We start from the raw sequence: 20,710 nt of genomic DNA, 5'->3' as shown, positions 1-20,710 counted from the left end.
ATAAACTCCAAGAGAACAGAAGAATGGGAATCCTTCAGTGGCTCAAGTGCCTCAGTCTTTTTGCATGGAAAGGCCACAGAGAAATCTTCCATGCTGTGCCTTCTTTAGGATACTGGAGCCTCCTAACTAGCATGCCCTTCTCATGACAACTGAAGTTGTCATGGCTCAAGATATGGTATCAGAAGCATCCAGAGCTGCCTGGAGGGTTATCCTGGTAACTAAATACCCCCCCCTAAGTAAAGATTTAAAATGCTTCCCTGTTCTTCTGTGGTAGTTTGTCATTGAACATGGAGGATTTATAATGAGAAGTCATATTGCGTTCTGAGAAGTCATATTGCGTTAACACCTGAGACTTGGTGATTCAAAAGGAAGGCTGGCAGACAGTTTTTACATCTGAATAACTCAAGATATTTCAGATCTTTTTCTCTCAGTGTCATTTCTGAGCTGGTGTTGTCTATTTCCTCTCACTAGTTCCCAACACCACTTGCAAACCAGGTTCAGGGTGCATGTACAGACTAGGGATGTTAGATAGTGTATAACTGAATAGACATGTAACCACTCACATCTTTAGCAGTTACACGACTATTCGACAGTCCCCAGGGGTGGGGTCAGCAGCCAAAGCACTCCTGTCCCACAACTGGGGAGCACCCTGCCTCTGTTTCAGGAAGGAGCCAGTCTGCGATGTAAGCTCCCTGTGCAGACCAGATCCTGCCTGCTGCCCCTGCCTGTAGAGAGCTCAGACCCCGCCCAGACAGGGACCGCTCCATGGCAGCCTCCCCTGCTCCACCCAACCCCCGCTGCTGCCTCTGATTGAGTCAGCGGGGAGGGGACAGGCGGAGCTGGTGCTCGAGGGGAGCCAGCTTTTAAGTCGGCTCTTCCCGAGCATCAATTCCTGCCTGCCCTCCCCACCTTTGTAGGAGACAGCAAGCTGGGGGGGAGGGAGCTGAGGGGGAGGAATAGGCGAGTCCAGAGAGCCAGCATATGGAGAACTGGTTTGAAAGCCAGCTCCTTGCGCGTATTGGCTCTCACCTGCCCCCCTTACCCTCACTATGTGCACCACCTCTTGTCCCCATCCTTGCTGCCTCTTTTACAGAGGAAGTAAGGGTGGTGGGGGCAGTGAGGGAGAAATGTGTGTAGCTGACAGGATTAACTAATAGGCTTAAGCTTATATGTAGTTGTCTATATGTTGACATCCCTAGTACACATGCTTCAACAAGGTTGGAAGGCACTTCTTGTCTAATGTTTAGAGGTTGAAGTAATTATAACTGGAATATGCCATATGTGCTTGGCTGGGTCCGTGAGAGCTTTGTGAATGGGCCATCTCCACAACCGTGGAGAATATCCATGCATTTTTCAAACACTAGCTTTTCAAAAAAAGACTTACATATCACATACTTGTCAGGGATCTATACTTTCTCTAAACAAAAGGCATTGCGTACCCAGTCGTTTACAGGTATTCCCACCTTGCAAGAGGGACAGTACTTAAAGCCAGGAGATTTTAGGCTCATCTATATAGTGTGGTATCGTGCACACTATGAGAATCTGATTTCTAAATTATACTAATATGTTTCATATTAATTGGTTTGTGCACACTACGCTCAACACTGATATTAGGAAAAAAAGAGGAAATTTTTCATTTCTGTAGAGAAAAGTGGGAATTTTTTTCCTTTGTGTGCCTACACTGACAGTGATCCAATTCTCCCCAATTCCCACCCCCAAAACCTTCTCCTCACAGCTTCAGGACATATGGCGAGTAGAGAAATGCTGTTATTTTTCCTCAGTTTCAAAGGGACTAGGAAGAGAACCAGGGGACATGTGGGGAGAAAAATCAACTTTTATAATAAAGACTTAAAGCAACGCACCTTCTAAACTGGAAGTTTTTCCAGAGATCACTGATTGTGACTTGCAGTCCTGGCTTATTTTCAGCATTGTGATGATTTTTTTTCTGGGCACTTGATAGTTTCTTGCTTAACCCACTGACTTTAGCTGGCATCAGTGGCTTGAGTTTAGGTGAAACATTTGACCTTACAAAATGGGATCTTTGTAAACCAGGAACCTGTAGATATAAATATTAAGTTATAAAGCTCTGGCAGAAACAATCATAAGTAAACACTATGGGCTATGCAGTACAATTTTATGTATTTTACCCAAGGGTTAAATACAATAATTTTGCTGAAGAAGGTAGATAGTGTTTGTGCATACAGAGAAATACCCAACTTGCTTTGAGGGCATCAAGAAATGGAGAACCCACCCCATCTCTTGCTAGTTAATCACCTTCATTGTTAAATATTTGTACCTAATTTCTTATTTGTTTTTGTGTATGATTATATGTGTGATGATGTATATGTATATTATTTCTCTTACCACTTAACCATGATGGACTTTGAAATTAAGTTGACTTTCTTCTCTACTGATTATAACTTTAATGTAATAAAGTCTACTTAAGAACCCTCCATTTTTATTTACATTTTTCTGTCTAAAATTTTTCTCCTAATAAATTTTCCTAGCTTTGGAATATTGACCCTTTTGAAGAAGCAATTCTATATTTTATTGGGTAGAAGTGTGGTCTATTTTGAATATAATTTGGGTCTGATGATGGTCCCTACATTAACACTGACTTCCAATCCAGTGATGAATTAATCTTTATCTTCATAAGGAGGTCCAAAATAGTTCTCTCAAATTGAGAGAAAGTACCTGCTGTGTTAGAAAATCACTCATAATTTTTAAGAAATTATGGGTGTTTTACTAGTGCCAGACACATGAATTATTGAACGTCATGCTTGTGACAAAGCAATTAATATAATTCAAACCTTTGAGAACTAGGATTTTTAGAATAATTTAGTATTCACAAGGGAGGAATACCTAAATTGTTCAAGAGACTGATATTCAGGACTACATATATGTAATTACATACAAATAAACTATTAACAAGTTATTCAGGTTGCAAAGGCATGTGGCAAACAAAAGTTTTAAGAGTGCAAGAATATTTTGTAATAGGTAGTGTTAGGCAATCTAAATATAGAGGTTGCTAGCAACTCCACCTTACTCAAAGCTGCTACTTAAATTTCCTGAATCTGCTCCTTTCCAAATAATTTAGAAGTCAGTGTTCACATAAAGTAAAGCAAACTTCCCCCTTTTGCTGTGTCTAGATGAGGCTTTTTTAGTTTAAAATTTTCCACAGTTGCTACTGCTAACTCAACTCCATCAGCAACAAAAGGTGGACACACACATCAATAATGACGATGATTGGATTGATCCTGAAATTAGAATCAAGCCAGAACATATACATTATATTCTCAATTTGCCCATCCTGAAGGTTACCTCAAAAACAATCAATACAATTTTGTGTTTAAGCAACAAGAACGCAAAATTGCTTGGAAAGTGTAACAGTAGTGTTATATAAACTCTTATTTCAGGCCAGCCACAGCAGAACAGTTACTATTTTAAACACCCTCATAATGGGATTGATCTACTATATGTTTGAGAGAGTTTGCATGTTTGTTCAAGATCTCCTAAATGGTAAAAACTAGGACCACCAAAGTCAGTATATAGCTTCCTCTTATTATAACAAAGCAAGGTAAGGGTTTGGTTGTACCAGGAAAATGGAATGTGTCTGGAATGGGACTGCTTCTCACAAAACCATACAGGTAAGAGACAGAATCACCAGGCAGGTTAAAGGGAATGGCTGGGGATACCCCTCCCTCACCGTCCAGGTCTGCCCCAGCCCTGAACCTCCTATTCCCCAGGCACCCTTTAAGGAGGGCTAGCCCCCCGACTTCATTTATACGAGAACATTGTTGGCTGTTCCCCTTTGTCAGGGATTGAGGAAAAGTGCGTAGTTTTTTGCATTCGTCACTGACTGGGGAGAGTTCAGGGGGCAGACAAACCTGAACATGGCCATCCCACCCAGGATACATGCACCCCACCCACGGCTGTGCCTTTTGGAGCTGCAGCAGCCACGGAGAGGAACTTCATATCTGGCCCCAAGAAATTGCAGTGAGAGAGAGCTGGGGTAGTCCTCTCTCCCTGGGACAACCTGCATACTGAACCCCTCATCTCCAGCCCCACCACAGAGCAATGATTCAAGGAAGCAGGTGCCCTTTCATTTTATTTTCTAAAAAACTGTGTTATGGACACAAGCAATGCTGGATAAATGTTCTAGTTCTTTCATAAATTCAGGGTCTTTACATTATACTCATTCATTAGGCTTTGCCTCTGTCCATCTATCAGTAAAGCATTACTCTACCAACACCAAGGGATCCGGAGTGTCCTGAAACTTTTCAGCTGTGTTAAATCAAAGATACTTATGTGATTCTGCACAATCTTTCAAGCATTTATCCTCACTAACTCAGAGCGGGAGGGAAGTATTACTACCTATGTGTTATAAATTGGAAACTGGGACTGGGACAGAGAGAGATTAAACGACTTGCTCAAGAAAGTCACACAGGTAATCTGGAAGAACAGAATTGTACCCAGATCTCCTAATTACCACCTAATCATTCAACAATCTGCCCCTGCCTCGAAGAGCAATATAGTATTCTAATGAAAAGTATGAAAAAAAGCAAGAAATCCCCCTATATATTTTAGACAGTGTCTGTCTGCGAGTCCTTTTGTTCAAGAACTCCTCCTAAAAGGTAGGGCCACCAAATTTGATATGCAGCTGCTTCTTCTCCTAACTTACAGCAAGGTCATAGTTTGGCTGTGCCAGGACAACCAGAAGCCAAGGGAAAAGGACAGTCTTCCATAATATGCCAAGTGAGGGGCTGCTGTTCAGAGGGACATGATAGGAGAGTGGCCACTGGGGACAGTGAGCCCGCAGGGGAGAGCTATCCTGCAATGTCCCCTGGTTGCAGCCATACCCCCAAGGGAGTAAGGGAGTGGCCAGCAGAACTGGGGTTCTACCATCTTGTCTGGCAGCACACTGATAAGTAGCCTCCACTGCTCCAAACCCTTTTCCCTCCCTACTGACCCTTGGCTGCAGTACCACTGGGGGCAAGACAACAGGCCCTTGGTAGGCTAGGGATGAAGAGACGAGACAACAGCCCCTGGCGGGGGAAGGGATCTAGGGGTGTAGAGAACAGACCCCTGACCTCTGGTCGTATGAACCTCCCCACCACCCCCAAAGTCCCTGAAGGACCCAGGCAATGCTGGACAAGTCTGCAAGTAGAGAATAATTTAGAAGGTAAAGAAAAAATTAAGATTTCTTTACATGGAAAGCAACCCAGTAACCACAAGGTGTCACTATTATTATAAGGAACACATGCAGCACTGTTGTGGTGTATGAATACATACTACTTTTTAATGTTTATAAAACAATCTCTTGCTAAAAATTAGTGAAAACTAAGTCTGTCTATTTTACCCATAGATACCTTGCAAGTAATTTTCTGGCTGGGGTAGAGGGCGTGCAGAGGAAGCAAAACACGTATGGTCTTATTTGCACTTCTCAGTGAAACCAAGCAAAGTCTGTTTATAGAATGCTTGTATATTCGTTTACAACTATATATTGTATATTTATGTATATTACAAATTGCAGCCACAATAACTTAATGTTCTTTAAACCAAGTTAAAAAAATCATAGAAATGTCCTAGGCTTTAGTGAAGGAACATGGTTAATAGTAACATAGTTAAGATTCCACAGTAAACTGTGACTATGTTAATGGTTCTAACATTGGGTTATAACCAGAATTCCTATTTCAACTGCATTCACAGTATGGATGAACACCAGGAGTAACAAGTAAGAGGAGAGTTCACATGACTACTTTGGCTAGCATATATTAATGCCTGAAACAGAACCCAACTGAAGTCTCATAAGTGAATGTAATGGTTTAGCCAAGACTTTAGTCTTCAAAATTCAATGGACTATACATTAAAATTAAAGAAATTTTATACCTTGCTCCTTAAGGGTGTATGTTTCCTTTCTGTACAAGTAGCAGAAAATAGGGGAGAGCTCCAAGAACTTGGATCATCACTTCCTTTTAGTCTGCAGTCAGATTCCTTTGGGACAAAAATAATATTTTACACCACTTTGATTTTAAAACTGGCTTTTCCATAACCTAAACCAATTGTTTTACATGTATCAATATATATGTGAATGTGTGCTCTCTCCCACACACATGTTCAGTTGGCAACATTTTAAAAACTTTCCTGAGAACCTCTACTTGTTTTCACAAAGCAATAATGTGTAAACTGACATACACTGAAAGAGACTTCTTCAGCAATAGGTAAACAGATTCAGACATCTCAATGCATTACTGTTCTTAATCTTACTCCTTGCATGAGCAGCAATGTGCAAACTGAAAATATAAACTAAAACTAGGAATTATTTTGGGGAAGTTCTGTAACCTGTGTTGTAAGAATGAGACTAGATCACAACAGTCCCTCCCATCTTAGAATCTGAGAATGTATGAAAATAGGACTGACTCACAGATAGTCAAATGTTAAATGAATATGCCAGTTCATGCTGTACAGACGCTTTCATCATACAAATAGCTTTTGTCATTAGAAATTAACATATCCCTAGAGTATTATTTTGCAGTCAGATGAAAAACTACTGTAATTAACATGAACCGTTTGCAAATCTGACAGAGTACTGAAAATATTACCCTAAATCTTGATGAATTAACCCATACGGCTAGTACCGCTGAACTGAAACAAAGATAATACTCTTACTTCCACCTCTTTGCTAGACACCTGCAATATTCTTGAGGAGTCCGCGCTGTTTTCTGACAGCTCACTAGACCCTTGAGACTGTGAAGAGCAGTCCATTTCCGGTAAGGGGGAGGATTCTTCATCTGACTCATCACTTGCTGCTTTGCTGACAGTATGTAATCCAGATACCTCACCTCCCTGGGACACCACTTGATCGTTTCTTTGTCGATGAAACTGCTGTAACAGCAGCACACCAGGAGATGGGCTGGGTGTCCCAGGACTCTCACCAAGGCTTCCAGACCAACTGAAACAACTTCTCTGTATTTCCACAGGGGATGACGAGATAGTTCTTGTAAATTTCTCAGTCTCCAAACACGGAGGAACAGGATCTTCGGTTATACTTTTCGTTTCCTGGGCCTGACAATCCACCTCAACATTCCGTGGTGGTTGGGCAGCTTCATTCTTTGTTGCACTATCAGGCATGTGAGTGTCATGGCAAAAGAACCTAACACATATAAATGAAAGATACAAGGAATAAAGAAATGAAAATAGACAAGTTATTTTGCAAATGAAATTTTATTTTCACAGTCAATAGTTATCTGCACCCAGCAATTTTGTCTTGGAAGTCCTATTTACAGTTTTATAGGTTCTAGCCCAATGGAAGTAGCAGTGATACCAAAACACTGCCTGCCCTTTTCATGCATCCTGTTCCTTCAGCACCTATTGGAACTATGCTAATCTGCATTTTGAGGAAGAGCTCAAGTGAGGTTTGCAAACAAGCAAGGCCACTGCCGCATCACACTCCTCTCAGAGTAGGTCTACCTCCTCTCTCATGCCCTGACCCCAACAACACTGGGTAAGTTCCAAGAAGGACCTACTGACAATCATCCACATTCTTAGCTAGATTAAGATCCACCCTCGTGCTGCAGAAGTTGCAGGGATTGGCAGACTGTGACTGCTTTTGGGGTTAAGACATGACACAGACTCAGGAGATCTTGGTTAATTCCCAGCTTCATTACAGACAACCATGCACACATTTATGTGCATACTTAACTTCAAAAGATGTGAACAGATCCATTGACTTCAATAGGACTACTCATGCATAAAGTTACGCATATATATAAATGTTATGCATAACAGAGGCACAAAAAAAAGAAGAGACTGTTTGCAAAGCTCAGAATCAAGTAGGTACTAAATATACTCTTCCAGGATTAATTGCTTCTATTCCTGGTATAACACTGCTGCTATTTTGGAAAAGTTATTGCATAACCTGGAAACTAAATACCATCAATTTCTAAGATACTTTACATTTGTAGTCCATAAGGGTGCATCTACATTGCACCAGAACTCAAAATAAGATGTGAACTTTGAGCTCCTTAAATTGCGTATCTTATTTCGATGCTATTTCAAAGTAGCTTATTTCATCATTTGGCACTGTCTACACAGCGCCAAATTTTGAAATAAAGGGCTATTCCAAAATGTCCCTTACTCCTTGTAGAATGAGGTTTACAGGGACGTTGGAATAGTAAGCCCAAAATGACAGGCTTGCTGTGAAGATGCGGGATAGCTATTTCAGAATACTCCAGTATCCCCAAACAATGTTTCAGTGTAGTTGTAGCCTTATAGCCAGAACATTGATAAAAGAAAAGTATTTCTGTTTTATAGCAGTCTTGTCATACTCTGTATTTACAATAAAAACCAGACATGTAACTATATGCTCCTATTATATTAGGCCGACTTCTGCTTCCTTTCCAGGATTAACAGAAGGAAATAATCATACAAATACAGAAATAAAGCCCAGCATCAGATGTGTTATCCCGGTTCACTGCAGCTACATGTCTACTTTAAGAAATGTGCACAAGCAGATGCAAATAAACCTTAGAAAGTCGGAACGACTAGGCTTTAGGGGTAGCCTGCCTCCATGAGACTTCTCTGGGAGACAGAATCCTTGCGTTGTCCTATTTTATACTCACCTTAACTAGTCAGCACACTATAAGCCTATGGAAGACAATACTGGAAGTTGGACTGGCATCAATATACCTTTAACCTCACATATAAAAAATAATCAACCTTAAAATGAAGAAATTTAAATAGGAAACCAAAGCTAAATGGGATTTTCCATTTTTCAACAGAATCCCACAAACCAATGAATTCATCAAAGAGCTGAAACGTATTCAGATAACATGGCATCCCTAAATGCAGTTAATACGTATCACATAAGTCCACTGCTCAAATAGGCAGGACATCTGGGGTCAATTTCTGGTTTCAATCCTCATCTGCTGTTTGACTCTGGGAAAGTCAGCTTTTGTTCAACTGTTTCTGCTCCCGCCTTTTGTACATCTATTAATGTTTTAAGTTCTTTGGGAAGAGAACCGTCTCTGGTTATGTGTTTGTACCATGTCTAATACAAGTGGCCTCCAATCTCCACTGGGAGTCTTGAGGTAGTATTGTAATACACAGTCTGAACAATAATAGTAGGAAAACTGCAATGTTAAATTCTTAATATTCCATGACAATTTAATCTTGACATTTTTATATTATATTACTCATTAAAACAATGGTTTAAACATGCCTGCTTCTAGTCCCTGGAACAACAATAGCACCATTCTCTTCATTTTTCTTCTGCAGAAAGGAAGCAAATTTGTTCCTGACTTTAGGTTGGCTGTTTGCGCTCTGTTTACTTAAAGAGTCCCCTGGAGCACGAATCATTGACACTGCAGAGATAGACTTCTGTGGCTCACCATCTTCACTGTTTTCTTTCTTGGGCTTTTTTGCTTTTGAAAACGAATACTGACTCAACAGGTCTCCATCCGACAACTCTTCTAAATAGAAAGAATAAATTTTTCATAAACTTTAATATCAATTGTAGAAATGCTCTGTAGAACGAACTCTCCTGGCTATTAAGAAATGAGCTAAACCGAACAAGTATTATGCTGCTTACTATTCTAACTAATCCAAAAGGGTGTTAATTTAAGAATGGTGTAGGCATTTAGGATATTGCCATCTTTACAACAAATGTTAACTAGTATACTCGTCTAGTATATGTTCTTATACAATGAATGTACTACAAAGTGGCCTGTTTCACAAATCATATTAAGATACAATTCCAAGACTACTACTACTACCATTACCACCACTAACCATTTATAATGTACTAAGTACTGTACCAGAGTAAGAAACATTTCAGACTGAGTATATAAACTGACACAGTGGACAATGATTTAGAAAAGAGGTCATGAGGAAACTATTAGTGAGGAAAGCAAGGTAGGAAGGATCACTGAAAGAAATGGTATTGAAGAGAAAGAGAGGTCACATACTTGGATAGCAAATACTGAAAGCCTGTTCCAAACATTACAAAGTGTCTAAATCAAGAAAGGGTAAAAGTGATCAATATAGACAGCACTGAGAGATGTGGAACATGATCAAAAGATGCAGCATAAGCACATGGAATATACAGGGATGATATTTAAACATGACAAGTTTATGTCAGGCCTTCAAAGTGAGGACAGTGAGCAAAAACAGGTCTATAAAAAGATGCAAAAAGTGGTAAGTCTGCCTAGTAAGCAAATTTTTTGATAACCTGGAAATGAGAGAAGCTGAAGGGAAGAATGTCACAGCAGTCAAGGCAGAAAGTGACCAAGATTTCAAAGAAGGCTGAGGATTGGAAGAGGCTGAAGAAGAGAAGACAACTCCCCTGAAGAAATCACATATACCAAGTAGCATAAGAACAGAGAAGTGCCCCTTTCACTTAGCTAGCAATAGCTCATCAGTTACCCAAGTAAGGGAAGATTCAGTGGAAAAAAGGGGAAGAAATCAGAATGAAGAATATCACGGGAAAAATGGAAGAAAGAGCACTTAGGCTGTGGGAATAGACAGAGAATGCTCAAAGATCTTGGAGATGTAATGTAAGGATAGCAGCACATATAATATAGGTTCAACCTCTATGAGCTGAACTTCAGCACCATCTGCGACCTGGCTATGGGACATTCCTGTGGGTGCTCCTGGGCTGGAGCACTCACTAGGAAATGCCAGCCCCTGCGCTCAGCAACTCCTCCCCTTTCCTCAGAGCATCCAGAGCTAAGGGAGGAAGTGGAGGGAGCGAGGGATGCTCAGGGGAAGAAACAGGGTGGCAACACAGATGGTGTTTTCAACTTCAGGTCTTCAACTCAATTTTAAAAATGGTTCTCCCTTTTCCTCTTTGTCCTGATAATTTTTGGGTAAAGAAACATACCACTTCTTGATCTTTTGACTAGTAGCTCCTTGCTTGGAAGTTTTAGGCCTCTAATACTAATTATCTTCTCAATGCCTTTGGTAGTTGATTTCTCTAGGAAATGTGTGCTACATGTGGTAACGTCTGTATTATGATCCGGCTTATAGTCTCTGCTCCAAATGCTATTTACACAATACAGCTTCTGACTAGCAGTTCTATCGTTCCAGCCACGACTTCTTGGCTGTGAAGGCTATAAAAAATAAAAAAGAAAGAACTAAATGTATTGGAGAGAAATTTATTCAATCAATGATTCTCCACTTTAGTGTATCAAGATGATTTTGACACTATCTTTCTTCCTCTTATAAGTTCAATTATAAATTGTTTTACCATCAGAAGAATTCTTATTTTAAAAGGTCTTATTGTTATACTAGATGAAGGCTTAAATCCCAGCATTCAAAAAGCAACACATTATTCTAGCTCTTACCATTTCTGAGCTGTTAGTCAGCTGCTAAAATCATATTCAAATTGAAGTGAAAAAAGATAGTAACAAAAAGAATTGTTTTTAAAAAAGTGAGTTTTGATTTATTGAAGCCATTTTTTCCAATATTTTTAAAACCTTTTATATCTTCCAATATCTCCCCCCCCCCCACCCCGCACTTCATTTCATGAGGCTTCTTGAACTCAAAAAACTGCTTATAGTTCAAATTTAGGAAAGGCTATGAACAAATGCTGAATTCCCATGGACTTCAAAGGGACACAATCACAGATTTAAGTGATTTTCTAAGTCAGGGCCAGTCAATGACAAAATGGACATGAAACTGTTATATTTTACTGGGAAAGAAAACCACAGAAGATACTAATAAATATGAGCTTTATTTAATCTTTTTGGAACGATTGAGAAATTTAAAAAAAAAAGGCAAAAATTCTCAGAAAATTGTGTGTCACCTAAATACAGGATGCTTTTCAAAGCATTAGTGATCAAAGTTAGGGTGGACTAGGGATGTTACATTTTTACAAAAAAAAATATTTTAACTGCTGAAATTTTCAACTGACTCCCGTCTCCATCCCCTATGATACAGGGGCAGCAGCATGGGGGGAGAGAGGGTAGTTGGCTCAGGGGGAGTCGGTATGCATGGGGAGTTGACCTGAAAGCTGGTTCCCCACATAGCCATCCGTCCCCCCCTGCTGCTGCCTCCCAACAGTAGTGCAGAGGTAGAAGAGGAAGAGGACTCCACTAGCTTAAAAGTTGGCTCCCACCTCCCCTCCAAACAGCAGGGGACGAGAGAATCTTACAGATTAACTGATGAGCCCAGGTTTATAGGCTAACCATGTACACAAGTACACATTAACATCTCCTTAGGGTAGGCACCAAAAATTTGTATTCTGTTGCTGCTTGACCCTTATTAGTATTTCAGACTCCTTGAGTGCCATATATATCTATCATAACAAACCAGCTTGTACTCCTTGATATCATTGTAGGTAACATTCAACCACACAACCCTTGCAATTCCAATAGCATGTCAAAATCCTATATTAAATGTTTTAAAAACAAACAATGTTACCTGTGATGCATCAGGGTTGTAGTCATCAATTTGCTGCAATGTATCAATATCTTTATTGCCAAGAGCAATTTGAAAAGCAGCAGCATCACCAATATGTCTAAATTAATCAAATTAAGGGGATATGTATATATCTGTATATTTTATATGTAACATACAAATGCTAAAACAATTACAACTTCTACTCTAATTTCTATATTACATATGCAATAAGAACAATCCAAAGAGTAAACATCCAAAGACTACCATATGCTGCTGGGCATGCTCCTTACCCCTCACCTCATTCAGTAGCAGCACCTGGGAGTCCTGGAGAATGAGGGTAGGTCACAAAAGAGTTCAAAGAAAAGAAGCCACTAGACATTACTAGGGAGCAGGCAGGAGAAACAGAGATGGTTCCAACACACAGAAGTCTCTATTAGTCACTCCCCACAGCAGCTTGGCAGGTGTACCAAAGTTGCAAGGTAGCTCATAATGTCTCCTTTCCTAAATGATTTCTTATTCCGTCATGCTGGGAGTTAGAGGAAGACAAATGATGGGGAAATGCCAACACCCAAAAACCCCACAGATTTTGCCCCCCCCCCTTTGCCTAACCACAGCAAATGGGGGCATTACAAGAATCACCTTCCCACCACACATAGTATACACCTGTGGTAACCAAACAGTAGATCGCGATCTACCGGTAGATCTCAGGGGCTCTAAGAGTAGCTCTTGAGCCCTCTCTGAACTGCGTGCCTGCGCAGTACATTTACATTAGATTTCCTCATTTGAGGAGCAGTTACTCACTGAGCAACAACACAGGTGAGTAGCTGCGAGGAATGGTGGGAGCTGGAATGGTGGGAGCTGGGAGGTTGGGAGGGCTGAAATACCCCAGCTGTGGCTTTCAGCTGAAAGAGGCTGTCCCGCACTCCAGCTGATTGGCAGCTTCTCCTCTGCGCCTGCCCACGTGGAGCTTGGTGCACCCTAGCTGAGCGCCATGGCCAGCTGGCCGGGCAGCCACTTCTCTTCCTTCTAGCCCGGCTGCCCTGCGCTCAGCCCAGGGAGGCTGCGTCTAGCTCCAGCTGTGCTGAGCGCAGGATCACAGATGCCCATCTGATGGACTGTATACGACTAGCAATCTCAGACTACAACCCAGATTTCAACACACTGTTCAGTCACAGGTGTCACACTGAGACTTTGTTATTGGAAGAAAAAATATATAATTATCAATACTTGATTTTAGATTTACAAAATAGCAGAGAACAAAATGTATAATAGCATGAATTAAAAACAAACCATTTATTTCATAACTCTAAACATGATTTTAATTTTATATACTGCATAATTTAAAATTAACTGTTTAACAATGTATAAGGGCTGGGGATAGCAAGTGATGGACAGGAGAATAGAGAGGGCGGGGCTTCAAAGAAGGGGCGGGGCTTCAAGGAAGGGGCAGGGCGGTAGATCTTCGCCTGTTCTGAGACTTAAAAAGTGATCTTGGGTGTAAAAAGGTTGGAGACCACTGGTATACACCATCTAAAAAAAGCCTAATTTCAGTCTAAAGTTAAGCTAATTAAAGCCATATTTGTGGGTTTAGAACAAAGTTGTTTCCTTCTGGTGACTGCAATGCTTTAAAAAGCTGAAGACAGACAGACTTAACTTTAGCTAGGCTGACTGATCAAACAAAAGCCTCCTGTATAATAATGGAGAAAGCTGTAAAGGAAAGGAAGAAAAGAAACCCACTGTGCCACCTTACTTTCCCCGTAATATGCCAGAGCAGAAAGGATACCGCCCTGCATAAAGTAGCGTTTCTGGATCAATGTTGTCATCATAAGCATTCAGAGGAACAAGTTTCCTCTTGACTGGATCAAAAACCAGTTGATAAAGAAAAGTATTATTGGCTCGAATAAATCCTTCTATGTACTCTTCAGATACAGTTATATTCATTTTCAGGTACTGCCCAATTTTCTTAATAACCTGTCAACAAAAACAACAACAACAACGTCTTCTTGTCACTTCCAACCACAGGAAATGCAATACCATGCATGGCTTCAAACCTATTATTCCAAATATCCTAGAGGAGGTAACTGACTAGATGGAAAGCTGCTGTTAGCACAGTACAGAAATGCGTGGTGGAGTAATGTAATAGAACTGCCTTCACGCACACATTTTATATAAATACATAGACACTTTACATTAGCAGACAAAACTTTTATTTAGCAACAGTTAAGGTTTCGGAAGGGCACATTATAGTAATCCAAATCCTTAAAAGCAGGAGAAAAAATTTAATGCAGAGTGATTAATGAAAGTAATGTGCTTTACTTTCCACCTTCATATTGCCTGCCACACCATTAACTAGGGATGTAAAATCCTGGTCCTGTTTAATTGGTTAATTAATAAAAGGGAGAAGGGTGAGGGGTGCTCCAGCTCAACTGGGCTGGCATGCCTCCCCCCACTCCCACTACAGGTAAACACTGCTCCAGCCTATGGATGTTAGATAGCATGTAATTGAATAGTCAGCCCCGACACCTAGCACAGCTGCATCTGTATCAGTGGCAGCAGTGCACCGTGGCAGGCAGAGCTGTCTTTCTTCCTGCACAGACTAGCTCCCCTCACAGACCGGCTCCCACCTGTCAGGAGAGGGACTAGAAGAGCACTGGCTGACGGTCCCGCCCCTGGGGACTACTGAATAGTCGTGTAACTGTTAAAATTTCATGCGGTTACACGACTATTCAATTACACACATTCTAACATCCCTAGGCTGGAGCAACCTCTGCCTGCAGTGGGGGGGGGGGGGGCACTCCAGCCCAGTTGGACTGGTGCACCCGTTTCCCTCCCACCCCCAGTTCCTTCTTCCTTTAATTGGTCAACAAATTAAACGGTATATTTAACCATTTTACCAATATGTTTAACCAGTTAACCATTCAGATACAGAAGCAGCAAGGAGTGGGGGGAATGTGTGTAGTTCACAGGATAAACCCAGGCTTATCGGTTAATTGTGTAGTCATCTACACGTTGACATCCCTACTCCAGCTCCCACCAGTTAACCTTAACTTGTTGAATGTAGCTACTTTTTTGGTGGTTCTTATGAATTCACTAATTGGCAGGAAGTGCTGAGACAAGTATATTGAGAAGGATGCATTAGGATATGAGCAATTTTACACTCAAAGAAACTAAACTGAAAAACATGAGTAAACCAAAGGGGTAAGGCAGGGAACATATTTTGCAAGGTTTTTTTTTCCTGTTTTTTCCAATTATTTTTTAGTGTAACTCATTTCAAAGAGAAATATGAATGCTGTTTCATACACCATTGGACCAATATACTTGTTGCTCAATTATTGGCTCAGAATATTTACTGCTGAAATGCTTCATGTGAGATTAGCAAATAAGAGCGTTTCAGATTTCACAAATTTCACTGTTTAACTAAGCTAGGCATACTTCCCTTTTTTAAAGTACAGGTTTATCTTAATAGTGAAAATTGTAATTAAACAATGGAAAAAATCTACAAGAATTCCTTCTGATATTAAGAAAGTTTGATTAGCAAGTCAAATAGCGTTAACAAAAGATGTATGAAATAGAGAGGAATAGCACTTTTTAAACCTCAAGAGGTCCAGATCAAGCAGAGCACTTAGGCAATGTTTAATTTTATGAATAGTTCAGTTGAAGTTAACTGAACTTGGTTTGCTGGATTAGTGCTACCATGCCTCCAAAATAACATTGTGAGGTTTCATGTTTATTATTCCTCAAGAACTCTTCTTCCATATTGTTCAGAAGAAGTTAATAAACAACATAAAGGAAATACAATTTCAAACTAAATCTATCCTCTGGATTTTTCAGTGTGTCAGGTTAATTTTAGGTGTACGCTCAGCGGGGAAAGAACTGCCTTTATGTTAATGTCTTGTATGATGTCAAACATATTGTTTGTCCATGATAATTATAAAAAATAATCATGCATGACTTTCAACACACAAAGGGAACAGAAAAAAGAAGGCGACACTTCTTCCTTGAGGCATTCTTACACAGAACCACCACACAGAATCTGGCACAATCTGAAATCAATTTAAAAGTTGTGGGATGGCTTTGTGGGACTGCACCACAAGGAGTACATAAAGGATATCATGAATAACAATCTTTGAAAAAATCTGTCTATATATACTATTTATTCTCGAAGAATCAGATTAAGCCAGCATTTGTTTTATTTAATTGTTGGGATACAGTTTTCCAATGCTTAAGTCAATATACTGTTATATTAATGAAACACACTATTCTTCAACATCACTGGAACATTTCCTTTGATAGGCACCTCCTTAACTACCTGCATTTTGAGAACACCCTTCATGATGCCCAATTTTTCAGATATTTTCAATAACATCTTAGACATATATAAAGACTTTGGTATTTTAGGATTTCTAATCTGAGTGTACATTACCTTTATAATATCAGGATTGCTGGCTAGTTTTAATAGCTTGCATGCCTTAGCTAACCCAATTCCATGCAGTGATGGAAGGTAGTCACAACCAGAGAGAATGCACATGTAACGGAATTTCTCTTCAGTAAATACATCTCCAAGCTGTTTACACTTTCCTAGTCGAGCCTGATCAATCTCTAGTCCATTTCCAAACTTGTCAATTTTCAGAAACACCTTGAAATAAGAGTGAGAACAAATACTAAACATTAATTCTCATCTGATTGTATTTTATGCGCATTGGTGAACTAAAGCTGATCCCCACAAAAATATTTTACATCATTAGCTTGTGTATTTGCCTTGCCTATTACACTTGCTCTCAGAGCCTAAATTCTCGAAAGCACAGAACAAGGTTGCCTGCCAGAAACATATATGGACACACGTTAATATTGTAATTAAGGGGAGGAGGAATTGTTTTAGTTTGCTTTCAAACAAATACGACCCAATTTGGCATTTTGCTTTCCCTGTTTGGAAATCACATACTGCATTATAGGCGCTGCTAAAATAAATATTTATTAGTCTGTGGCACTTAATGGAGAAAAAACAGGCTTGAATTTGACCCTTAATCTCCATATTTCAATTTTCCAGTCTGTGACAAGTTAATTCATAGACTTTAAGGTCAGAAGGGACCATTATGATCATCTAGCCTGACCCCCTGCACAATGCAGCCACAGAATCTCACCCACCCACTACTCACCTATATCTCAGATACTGAAGTCCTCAAATGATGGTTTAAAGATCCCAAGATGCAGACAATCCTCCTGCAAGTGACTCCCCCCCCCCATGTTATAGAGGAAGGCGAAAAACCTCCAGGGCCTCTGACAAATACCCTGGAGGAAAATTCCTTCCCAACCCCAAATATGGCGATCAGCTGAACCCTGAGCATGTGGGCAAGACTCACCAACCAGACACCTAGAAAAAAAGTTCTCTATAGTAACTCCTATCTTCCCACCATTGGCCTATTTACCACTGATAGTGAAAGGTCAATTGCCAAGATCATGTTATCTCATAAACATCCCCTTCATAAACCCATCTAGCATAATCTTGAAGCAAGATAGGCGTTTTTTGTCCCCACTAGTTCCCTTGGAAGGCTGTTCCAGAACTTACTCCTCTGATGGTTAGAAACCTATGCCTAATTTCGAGTCTAAACTTCCTACTAGCCAGCTTATATCCATTTGTTCTTGAGTCCACATTGGTATTGAGCTTAAATAATTCCTCTCCCTCCCTGGCATTTATCGCTCTAATATATTTAAAGAGAGCAATCATATCTCCCCTCAGCCTTCTTTTGGTTAAGGTAAACAAGCCAAGTTCCTTAAGTCTCCTTTCATAAGACAGGTTTTCCATTCCTCGAATCATCCTAGTAGCCCTTCTTTCTACCTGTTCCAGTTTGAATTCATCCTTCTTAAACATGGGAGACCAGAACCGCAAACAGTGTTCCAAATGAGGTCTCACCAATGCCTTATATAATGGCACTAACACCTCCTTATGTATACTGTAAATACCTCGCCTAATGCATCCCAAAACCATATTACCCTTTTTCGCGGCCATGTCACATTGGCGGCTCATAGTCATCCTGTGATCAACCAGGACTCCAAGGTCCTTCTCCTCTTCCGTTACTTCCAACTGATGTGTCCCCAGCTTATAACTAAAATTCTTGTTATTAATCCCTAAATGCATAACCTTACGCTTCTTACTATTAAGTTTCATCCTACTACTATTACTCTAATTTACAAGATCATCCAGATCTTCCTGTATGGTATCCCGATCCTTTTCTGAATTGGCAATACCTCCCAACTTTGTGTCATCCGCAAACTTTATTAGCACACTCCCACTTTTAGTGCCGAGGTCAGTAATAAAAAGATTAAATAATAATGGTCCCAGAACTGATCCCTGAGGAACTCCACTAGTAACCTCTCTCCAGCCTGACAGTTCACCTTTCAGTATGACTCGCTGTAGTCTCCCCTTTAACCAGTTCCTTATCCACCTCTCAATTTTCATATTGATCCCCATCTTTTCCAATTTAACCAATAATTCCCCATGTGGTACTGTATCAAATGCCTTACTGAAATGGAGGTAGATTAGATCCACTGCATTTCCTTTATCTAAAAAATCTGTTACTTTCTCAAAAAAGGAGATCAGGTTGGTTTGGCACGATCTACCTTTTGTAAAACCATGTTGTAATTTGTCCCAATTGCCATTAACCTAACTACTTTCTCCTTCAAAAATTTTTCCAAGACCTTGCATACTACAGTTGTCAAACTAACAGGCCTGTAGTTATCCGGGTCACTTTTTTTCCCTTTTTTAAAAATAGGAACTATATTAGCAATTCTCCAGTCAAATGGTACAACCCCTGAGTTTAGAGATTTATTAAAATATTTTGCTAATGGACTTGCAAGTTCATGTGCCAGTTCCTTTAATATTCTTGGATGAAGATTATTTGGGGCCCCCGATTTACTCCCATTAAGATGTTCGAGTTTGGCTTCTACCTCGGATTTGATAATATCTACCTCCATAACCTTATTCCCATTTGTTATGTTGCCATTATCCCTAAGCTCTTCATTAGCCTTATTAAAGGTACATAATTGTAAGTAAGTACATAAAATACATGAAGTAAGTTCATAATTGTACTTACATACGTCGCAAGTGTAAATAGACAATTAGTTGGCATAATGCTTTGACTTTGGGCTATATATATTTTTCATTACCTTTTTACACCCAAAAGCCAGAAGATCTGAGTCCTCTGTAATTATAGCTTGTACTATGCCAGTTTTATTAAGGTAGGCTAACTGAGCATCAGCTTCATACGGAGCAACAATACAATCAATTCCTTGGGCACGGGCAGCCTGTATACAAACAAGGGAGAGAAAAATGTAAGGAACTCAATAATATTATTACTGAACTGCAGCAGCATATAAGCCTCCAACAGATTTAGGCCCTATTTTGCTAAGCATTGTGGTTACAATTTTCAAAAGTGCCTAAGTGACTTAGTAACCCTCATCTGCATTTTCAAAAATGACTTCGGCTAAGTCTACATTTATTGACACAATTTGGTCGATGCCCGAGAGTTGACTAAACAAAATTCGTCAGAGGGTGTTCACGTTTGCTCCCTCTGTCAAAAGATCACATTCACACTGGGGGGCACCATCAACAACAGCGTGTGGTATGTCTCTCTCAGTGAAGTGTAGTGGAAAGCAGAGTGATTCCCTCCAAGCTTTCCCATAGCATACTCAGCGAGCAGCATCATGAGTAGCTCTGTGAGCTCTTCTTGCTGGGGTAAGTCAAAGCAGCACAGCAATCTGTCCCCCTAATCCTGCAGCTGCAGTCTGTCTGCTGCTGTGCTCCTAGGGCAGGGCAGATCCGGAACATTCCAATGATTTGCTCTTTCTTTGTTCCCCAAATGAGCAGCTCGCTCATCTGTCAGATGAGACTCCCCAGAGATTTGAAAGGGGAGGAGTGCATGCGTGCAGGGTAGCAGAGATCAAAATACTGGACAGGCATTGTGGGATACTGGCGGAAGCCAGTTACATTGACAAAAAAACAGTACTGCACTGGCTCTGTGTCAACAATAAAGGGAGGAGAAAAGAAAAAAGCCTCTGGTAGGGGTGGAAGTTTTTTGTCACTGGAGTTGGAGGTTTTTCCTGATGAAAGTCACATTGCAATATGAACACTCTCACTGCTTTGTTGCCAAAAGGCAGGTTTGGTGACAAAACGTGGTAGTGTAGGCATGCCTTTAAACACTAAGGAGCCTAAGTCCCATTGACCTTCATGACATTCGGGCTCCTAAGTCACTTTTGAAAATGGAAGGTAAGCAATTTTGAAAATTTTACCATGTAACCATGTAGTAATAAATCT

At 40.3% G+C, this 20,710-nt stretch overlaps 1 protein-coding gene across 3 annotated transcripts in view; it reads right to left on the bottom strand.

The window, feature by feature from the left end:
- The window catches only part of EXO1 (exonuclease 1), a 30,727-nt gene that overhangs the window by 3,197 nt on the left and 6,820 nt on the right, over window positions 1-20,710 (bottom strand). For 2 of the 3 annotated variants that reach the window (XM_075924836.1, XM_075924838.1), the window contains exons 5-13: window positions 19,564-19,701; window positions 16,823-17,035; window positions 14,183-14,370; window positions 12,421-12,517; window positions 10,880-11,108; window positions 9,221-9,470; window positions 6,670-7,153; window positions 5,890-5,994; window positions 1,863-2,056 (exon numbers count right to left, since the gene is read on the bottom strand). In XM_075924836.1, coding sequence (XP_075780951.1) covers window positions 1,863-2,056; window positions 5,890-5,994; window positions 6,670-7,153; window positions 9,221-9,470; window positions 10,880-11,108; window positions 12,421-12,517; window positions 14,183-14,370; window positions 16,823-17,035; window positions 19,564-19,701 — 1,898 coding nt within the window. The remainder of the gene's footprint in view (window positions 1-1,862; window positions 2,057-5,889; window positions 5,995-6,669; window positions 7,154-9,220; window positions 9,471-10,879; window positions 11,109-12,420; window positions 12,518-14,182; window positions 14,371-16,822; window positions 17,036-19,563; window positions 19,702-20,710) is intronic. The other variant, XM_075924837.1, reaches the window with a different exon arrangement.

The sequence above is a fragment of the Pelodiscus sinensis genome, chromosome 3 (assembly GCF_049634645.1).
Source record: "Pelodiscus sinensis isolate JC-2024 chromosome 3, ASM4963464v1, whole genome shotgun sequence".
Classification (NCBI taxonomy): domain Eukaryota; kingdom Metazoa; phylum Chordata; order Testudines; family Trionychidae; genus Pelodiscus; species Pelodiscus sinensis.
The sequence above is the reverse complement of the archived record's forward strand: the minus strand, read 5'-3'. Positions and strand labels throughout refer to the sequence as shown.